This window comes from Myotis brandtii, unplaced genomic scaffold (genome assembly GCF_000412655.1).
Source record: "Myotis brandtii unplaced genomic scaffold, ASM41265v1 scaffold966, whole genome shotgun sequence".
Taxonomy (NCBI): Eukaryota; Metazoa; Chordata; class Mammalia; order Chiroptera; family Vespertilionidae; genus Myotis; species Myotis brandtii.
In genome coordinates, this window is record NW_005372000.1 from 416,829 (window position 1) to 425,960 (window position 9,132).

Sequence of the window (9,132 nt, forward strand, 5' to 3'; positions counted from 1 at the left end):
TGGCGCCCCCCCCCCCCCCCCCCCCCCCCCCCGGAGTGCAAAAATTTTTGTGCCCCGGGCCTCTAGTTTTTAAAATAATAATAAATTAAAAAGTCACTTGAGAAAGTGACATAAAAATACATAAAACAACAGGTTAAAAAATAAACAGAAGAGAAAATCGGGTTAGAGAGAAGATCATTTCTGCTCCAGAGACCTCCTCTGTGATTACTACCTCTCCTGCTGGTTCCTTATATTTCTCTCATTACAGCACTTATTTAAAACTTTATTACAATTGCCAGTTTAATGTAAGTTCCATGAGGCTGGCCTCCCTGCTTGTGTAATACACCATCTGTCTCCATCGTGTAGCACAACAAATGTCAAATGAATTCATGAGTAAATAAAAACTCCTATGCAGCCCTAGCTGTTTTTTTCTCAGTGGTTAGAGCATTGGCCTTGGATGGAAGATTCCCGTTAAGGACACATACCTTAGTTTCAGGCTCGATCCCGGCCTGGTGGTAGTGGGAGGCAACCAATCGATGTGTCTCTTTCTCATCGATGTTTCTCTCTGTGTGTCTCTCCCCCTCCCTTCCACTCTCTCTCTAAAAATCAATGGAAAAACATCCTCAGGTGAGTATTACCAACAACAACAACAACAAAAATCCCACAAAAAACTCCTATGCAAACCTCATAACAGACCTTAATAAAAGGGAATTATCATACACCAGAAATGTAGCTCAGATGTCTTTTTCCATGCACCTTGCCACCTCCCTATCTAAAATGGATATGGGTAGCCCTAACCAGTTTGGCTCAGTGGATAGAGCATCGGCCTGCGGACTCAAGGGTCCCAGGTTCAATTCTGATCAAGGGCATGTTCCTTGGTTGCGGGCACATCCCCAGTGGGGAGTGTGCAGGAGGCAGCTGATCGATGTTTCTCTCTCATCGATGTTTCTGGCTCTCTATCCCTCTCCCTTCCTCTCTGTAAAAAATCAATAAAATATATTTTTTTTAAAAACTCTAAAAAAATTTAGTGATATAAGCAGTCCTTCTGGATAGGAACTAATAGTAAAAATACCTATAATAAAGTAGCCTACTTTTATTGTGAACTTACAATGTGTTAAGTATTTTCCCAGGCACTTTCATACTGATAATTATAGCTAATGTAGCTTACCATATATCAGGACCACTCTGGTGCTAGTACATTAACATAATTAACCACCACTACGACTCAGAAGCTGGATACTTATTGCCCTCATGTTACCCAGGAGGGAACAAAGCACAAAGTCAACCAACTTGTAAGCAGTTGAGCCAAGATTAAAACCCAGAATCTTATCCTAGCTGGGTGGCTCAGTTGGTTGGAGCATTGTCCCGTACATCAAAAGGCTGTGGGTTTGATTCCCGGACTCTCAAACCTCAGGGTTTTAACAATGTTCTTTTTCTTCTCATGCATGTTGCATAACAACCCTATTAGTTTATTATTTCAGCCCCATTTTACATATAGTAAAAGGAGAATAGAGTAAATGATAGCTCCAAAATTCCTGTGGCTGCTGAGTCCTGAAGCTCAGACTTGCACCTCTACCTGTTTGGTTGCAAAGCCTAGGTATTCGCTATAGTACTATGAAAAGATCCAATGATGAAACATGAGAAGAGAGGGTTAGCTCTTGGGACCTTGCAGATGAGAAAAGCCTTCTGTCCCCAATTTTCCACTCTCCCTCTTCTGTGGCACAGCTTCCATGTAACACATTCTCCACACATCACAGCAGTGAAGGTGTGTGTTTCTGATTAATTAACATAGAGCTGATCTTGATATAAAGAAACTTTCTTTCTAGAGGATTTGGAAATCTGTGTCTCATTCAGTATTCTGCTCCTAAGGCCTGTATCCTTAAGAGTTAATGAATCAACCTCAGAATTGGTAGTTAATCATAATCAATCAGAACATTGGTAATAAGAACATGTTGTCCACTTAATTGCTACTATCTCTTCCTGTCTATATTCATTTTATTATTAACTAGAGGCCCAGTGCATGAAATTCATACATGGGTAGGGCCCCTAGCGGCTGCCAGCCACTGGCCGGGGCCTCCCTTCCCCAGCTGCCAGCTGCCAGCTTCCAGCCAGGGCCTTCCTTCATTCCGTGCCACCCCCTGGTGGTCAGCGCATGTCATAGAAAGCAATCAAACTCACAGTCTCCTGGTTGAACTCCCAAGGGGACACTTTGCATATTAGGCTTTTATATATATAGATGTCCACTTCCTAACTCCCTCATTTCAATAAGTTATTACCAATATAACTGTGATATCCAGAAATTTGTATGTTTGGTATTTTACTCTTCTGTCTTTTTTTAAATATTGCTTTTTTTCTCCCTGTTCTACTTTATTAGTGCATAATGCTGTCATTAACATGATTTTCAATGTATCTCTTCTGTAGTCACCTGTTGAATAACAAGAAGATACTTTCTTGTCAAGAGTAATTCCTTGTAGCTCCTAAGTTCCTATCCATTATATCAGCAGTTTCCTCCGCATACCATCTGGGCTGAGCTAGCCTGTAGAAACCAACCATCATCTCAACCCTGTCACATCAATCAGATCTGTCAGAGCAATTTTAAAAACTATGAGCTTCACTCTGTCATCGTTAAATGATCCCTTTTACCCACTGCTAAAAATATTACATGCCTTCAACCTGGGACCCTGCAGTCCGCAGGCCAATGCTCTATCCACTGAGCCAAACCAGTTAGGGCAATTAATTCCCTTTTAATGTGCATAAATTTTGTGCATCGGGCTACTAGTAATAAATAAAATGGATATGGGTAAACAAAAGCAATTCACAAAAGAATGGCTGAGATTTGACAATATTTCACAAGGCCTGAGATTGAGAGAAAATTCCTAAATAAGGCAGTCCTGTGTATCCTACTCTAATTAGACTCCAAAGATACGCACATCATAGAAATAAATTTTGTTGTGTAGATATTGCTGAAGGGAGGCCAACTGCCACATGTTAAAAACTATAAAGACAGATTTTGACCTCAGTACAAAGGGAAGTTTCCTATCAGTCAATGTTGTCCAAAAATATAGTTGTCAGAGAGGTAGTGAGCTCCTGTTACTGGATTTTTTCCAGTGTAGGCCCGCTGAGGATAGGCAGCAGATGGTAGAGGAGGTGTAGGTGTTGGTAATGCAGGTAGATTCGATGGCTTTTGAGTTTTCTTCATCACATGGATCTCCAGCACTTAACAGAGGAAGAAGTTTTCTACCAGGAATGTATATATCCTTACTCATGTAGTAGAAATAGCACAGCAGAAAATGGGCATAGAGATTGGATTATCCTGCCCATTGAATTCATCCTATTTCTACTATTCTATTTCCTTACACTTTAAAAAGCCTTGCTTTGGCTTGTCATATTGCAGGATGGAATGAATTCTGATTAGTTAACTAGATTATTCTAGGTCAGTTAGCAGTTAGATGTCTTAGAGAAATTAATTAATTTGGCTCTCAAGTTAATCCATGTTTTCTGAGTTTGATCATTACAGATCAGTCCCTCTCAGCCTAATCATGCTGGAAGGCATAATAAATCTGTGCATCTGGTCGGAGGAACTGAGAACCAATCTCTGCATATTGATAATTCACCAGTGTGCCTCCCCCTAATTAAAGCAGCCATATAAATGCCACATATCTGGATGACAAGTTGGTATTCTGAGTCAGTGATGGGGAAAATAAGACATTTGGAGGGGTGGTGGGGCAGCTAGCAATCTGAATCTGTGCCAGTAACCTAATGCACATTCTTGATAGCCTATAATTAAGTCACTGCCCCTTTCTCCACAATCTGGTCTTGCAAGACCTGTTTACCTAAATACTCACATTTTACAGAGGCCATAAACCATGAACAATACACAATGCCCGGAGGGGGTTATCAACACTGGCGCTAGGCCAGGCCTTTAGGTGAGGTCTCACGGCCCCTATCCCAACACCGGGGGCTGTTTGCAAAACCACGAAAGGTCCGGAAGTCCCATCCATATTTGGGGGGTCAAAGAAACCAAAGGGGTATAAAGGGAGAGCTTCCTCCATATTGGTTTGCTCAGGATTTGGAGGGAAACAGTCTTCCCTGAGTCACTGTACTAGTACATGTGGAGCATCTGAAAATAAGTAAAAAGGGTTTTTCCTGTATCTCCGGTACTCCTGCGTATTTTTCGCTCAACTGGTAAATTCTGTAACATCAGTATCTCCACTCCCTCTAGTTTATAATCATACTAATAATAACCATAGCAGTAATGATAGAGAGTGCAATGTAACAAAGACAACTATTAAGAAATTATATTTTCAATGTGATTTTTATTATTTGCTGCTGTAGAAGTATCAGGAAGGCATAAAAAGTATCATCCCGCCTCGCCAGAGTGGCTCAGTTGGTTGATTGTTGCCCTAGGCCAGTGATGGCGAACCTTTTGAGCTTGGCGTGTCAGCATTTTGAAAAACCCTAACTTAACTCTGGTGCCGTGTCACATATAGACATTTTTTGATATTTGCAACCATAGTAAAACAAAGATTTATATTTTTGATATTTATTTTATATATTTAAATGCCATTTAACAAAGAAAAATCAACCAAAAAAATGAGTTCACGTGTCACCTCTGACACGCGTGTCATAGGTTCGCCATCACTGCCCTATGCACTGAAAGGTTGCTGGTTCAGGGCATGCATGGAGGACAGGGGATCATGTTTCTCTCTCACATTGATTTCTCTCTTTCTCTCTCTCTCTCTCTCTTCTCTCTCTCTCCCTTCCTCTCTCTAAGCATGTCCTCAGGTGAGGATTTTTAAAAAAGAAAGAAAAGTATATCCCTCCCACCTAAGTTAGCCAAGCCTTTAGGTTCCCAACGATCAGAGTCTCTGGTCCTTTGTGTGATTTCCAATGAGCTATCAAGACATTTTATGTGAGAAATGTGCAGTACATTAATTTTGTATGTGGGTCGAAAGCAGGTAATTGGCTGGATTTCCAAGGATTTGGAAAAAGAACAAGAATTTATTTTTTCCTTGAGGATGGAGAAGCGAGCCTGCCCAGACAAGCCCTTCTGTGATGGCAGGACCTGAAAGCAGTGGCTGCTGGGAAGCTGGTACAGTCTCTGACCTAGACTTGGAAGCCTGCAGGAGCCCTGAGTTTCTCCAGAGGGACCAGAGCTACTACAGAGCTGCCCTCCATGGAAGGACCTCTGGTTCAGGACACAGAACCAGACAGGCAGGCCTCAGGGTTGGTAGACAAGGCATCAGCCAGGACACTGGTTCCCCAACAGTGGCATCATGTGGTCATAAGAAGCAATAGCAGCAGAGACATCCAAAGTGAGAGATGGGGAGAGGGTGCGATTTTAAATCCCCAGTGTTCTCATGGGAAGCCCTCTTTCTCCTGATCATTATCTGTGTGCATCCTTCCTGTTTTCTTCAGATCCCATATCCATAAGGTCCCTCTAGTTCATATGTTTACTCGTTTTTATCTGGCTTGGACATTTACTTGTGTATTGCCTGTCTCCCCCTACTAAGCCCACAAAGGCAGGGATCCTGTCTTTCTTACATGCCACTGTATCCCTAGCTCTTAAAATAGTGCCTGGCAGACACTCGGAATTCAGTAAATATTTGTGGAATGAGCGGATGAATGAATTATACAGCTAAAATTAACTGCATTCCAGGCACTGTGCTAGGCACTTATGTCCTGTAATGCTCACATCAGTCCAGTAGGGGTTATGATTATCCCATTTTATAGATGAAGGAACTGAGAAACTATTATTAACCATTGAGCTCTACTGCCCCTCGCCACTCCTGTTTTCCATCCATCCCACTATTTACCTTTTTCCAAGAGCACTTCCTTAAACATCCTCCACTTTTCCTCCTTCAGGTTAGGTTGTGTCTCTTTCCTCTCAACATAACCTGTGTCTATTCCTGCACTTACATCATTCATCATCCTATATAATAAAAGCTTAATATGCTGTGTCTGGTCGTCTGGTTGGCCGTTCAACCAATCAAAGTGTAATATGCTAATGATATGCTAAGGCCGCTCAACTGCTCACTATGACGTGCACTGACCACCAGGGGGAAGACGCTCCGACTGGTAGGTGAGCTTGCTGCGGGGGTCCCGCTGATTGGGACTGAGCGAGATGGGCCGGACACGCCCTGGAGCCCTCCCACAGTCCCTCCCTGGCTGGCCAACCTCCCGCATCCCTCCCTGCCCCCAGTCGTGCACCAGTGGGGCCCCTCAGCCTGGCCTGCACCCTCTTGCAATCCGGGACCCCTCGGAGGATGTTGGAGAGCTGGTTTCAGCCTGATCCCGCAGGCCAAGCAGAGGGACCCCACTGGTGCATGAATTCGTGCACTGGGCCTCTAGTAATTATGTTTGTATTTCCCTAAACTCTGAGGTCCTTGACAGACTCAGAAAGGATTGTCATCTCGGTGTTCACAAGTCCTAGCATAGAGCCTGGAACACAGGTAGGTACTAGAAAACACTTTCATAGGCAAGGACTGAATGCATGAGTGGATGACCGTGCTCTCATCCCTAGCCAATCCCTCCTGCTTCTCACTTCTGTGAGATATTCTTGCTTTATGAGGCCCTACTGGGTGCTAAGCATAGTATTTGGTGTGAGAAATACAGAAATGAATAAAACGGTCCCTACTGCAAAGGAACCATAGTCTAGAGGCGTGGGATTGGGAGAGAAATTGCCAATAATCAGGATTAGTGCAGGTAGCACTGAGGTGTGCAGGTGGTGCTGGGAGCAAGGAAGAGAAGCCCCTGGCCCTGAAACAGGAGTAGCTTGCTGAGTTTTGCAGGACAGTAGAGAGGAGAGTTAGAATACACTGCTTAGTGCAATTTAGTTAGAATTAAGGGAAGTAGCAAGAGGTGAGGCTACAAAAAGGTTATATGAAGATACTGAAGGTAATGTTAAAGAGCTTGGACTTTATTCTAAGGTGATGCGGAGCCATTGAAGGGTCTGAATCAGGAGGGTGATGGGATCAGATTGGCAGTTCGCATAATGTGAATGTCAGGTGAAAGGGAAGGCCTGAGATGGAACAGTGGCCATGCGTATTAAGAAAAGTGGACAGCCTGACCAGCGTGACTCAGTGGTTGAGTATCGACCTATGAACCAGGAGGTCATGGTTTGATACCTAGTCAGGGCACATGCACGGGTTGCAGGTTCGATCCCCAGTATGGGGCGTGCAGGAGACAGCCGATCAATGATTCTCTCTCATTATTGATGTTTCTATCTCTCTCTCTCCCTCTCCCTTCCTCTCTGAAAGCAATAAAGGTATATTTTTTTAAAAAAGAAAAGTGGACAGATTACAGAGGTTAAAGCAATGGGATGACTGTTTCCATTGGTAGAGGAGTGTGAGAGGGACTTGTCAGAGGACTGCCAGATTTCCGCGTGGATGATGGCGCCATTCATTAGTAAAGAAAACACAAGAGGAGGAGCAATTTTGAACAATAGATAGGAAGTGTCCAATAAATAGCTGCAGAACTGAAATTGGGCTTACTTACACAGAAGAAGATAGGTTGAACACATTGAATTTGCAGCACTTTTCAGCTCAAGGCCATGGTCTGGGAGGTATGTGGCTGGTAGAAGTGAATGTTAACTGAGGAGTACCCAGAATGAGAAGAGGGCTGAGAACAGAATCCTGGGAAACTCAACTCTTAGGAGGTGGTAGAGGAAGATGAGACTAAGAGGAAAACCACAAGTTAGCATGTATTGAGAACCTACAGCGAGGGACGGTACAGGATGTGTCCCCATGAGGAAAGCACCTAAGGAGCAAGTGGCCAGCAGGATATTTGCATGTGCCCCTAGAGTAGAGCCTCAGATTCAGTGGAAACTAGAGAAATCACACAACGATCTGAAATGGAAGCCACATTCCTGGTTCCCACGTTTGTCTTATTCCTTGGCGCTAGGGCCCCCCCCCCCCCCCCCCCCCCCCCCCCGGCTCCCTACCCCTTCCCATGGAGTCTGGATTAGGTAGCATTGCTTTTATTGATGGTGAGTACAAGCAGATGTAAGTGGCTGCTCCCAGGACCCAGGGTGCTGGGCTGAAGGATCCCGGGAGGGAGGACCAAGGCTGGGCTGTGGATGCAGGATCCGCTCCTTATTTGGGCGTGAATGCTGCCTTCCGAGAGGAAGATTTATTTTGGGACTAAGCATAGGCACAGGGGAGGCAGGCGCACCAGCCATCAGGCCGCACTCTCTATTTGGAGCACGGCCAGCTGGGCAGCCCCAGGTCTCCCGGGATCTTGCTCGGTGTCCTGCGGAGGTTCTGGCTCCAGCTTGGACTCCAGCGCAGGCAGAGCTTCTTCGGGTTGGCCATTAGCGCTCCCGCCAGGCCCAAGGCGGGGAGGCTTGACAGGCGTGGGCGCTGCAGGGCCTTTTCTGCCCGATAGGGCCCTTCGCAGGCTCTGTACCTTCTCTAACCCCGTGCGCCGCAGCCGCCGCGCCCTGGACTCCACGGGCTCCTCATCCGAGCTCTCCCCAACTTCAGCCTCCAGCTGCTCTGGGCCGGGCTCAGACTGCTCCAGCGGGCCTAAGGGCTCCGGCGCCTTCTGGAAGGCTCTGGCTGGGATTTCAGCCTCCTCCTGCAGGTGATGGACACAGCGCTGACCCCGGCAGCCCCCTGCCCCGCACCAGCCTGTGCCTCTCCTCCATTACAGCAGGGGAGCCCGCCCCACCCTCAGCCCCCGCTGCCGGAGTGGGGAAGAAAAGGCAGGCGTGGAAAGCAGGGGGCGGGGCGAACTGCAGAAGTTTGTTCAATAGGTGGGACCCGCTTAGGGGCGCCAGAGGAGGAGGGTGGCCGCAGGGGCGAGAACTGGAGGCGGGGCGATGCGCTGTGGCGGGATGCCCTTCCACCACCGTTATTTTCTTTCAGGGATGGGGTGAGACTTGGAGCAAATTCCGTGGACGTGTCCTGACTAGAGCTGGCCGGGTTTTGATTGGCCAGACCGGGTTCAGGCGTGGCGGAGCGGGGAGGGGCCGGGTGTGGGGAGCGGGTGCGGCTCTGGAAGTCTGTTCCCTAGGGCAGGGCCAGGAATGTGGGTGTGGTGGGCGGATGGGAGCCGGGAGCCCCCAGACGGTAGCCCGGAGGCGGGGAAAAGGCCCCGGCTTGGGGGACGCCCGCGGTCACTGACCTTGAAGAGCAGGACGTGGAGCTTCCC

The 9,132-nt window shown here is 46.6% G+C and overlaps 1 protein-coding gene across 1 annotated transcript in view; it reads right to left on the minus strand.

Moving 5' to 3' along the window:
• Positions 1 to 7,941: 7,941 nt before the first annotated feature.
• Positions 7,942 to 9,132, minus strand: part of PRKCDBP (protein kinase C, delta binding protein) — a 21,391-nt gene continuing 20,200 nt past the window's right edge. The window contains exons 3-4 of the mRNA XM_014533318.1: positions 9,106 to 9,132; positions 7,942 to 8,556 (exon numbers count right to left, since the gene is read on the minus strand). Coding sequence (XP_014388804.1) covers positions 8,158 to 8,556; positions 9,106 to 9,132 — 426 coding nt within the window. The 3' untranslated portion in view covers positions 7,942 to 8,157. The remainder of the gene's footprint in view (positions 8,557 to 9,105) is intronic.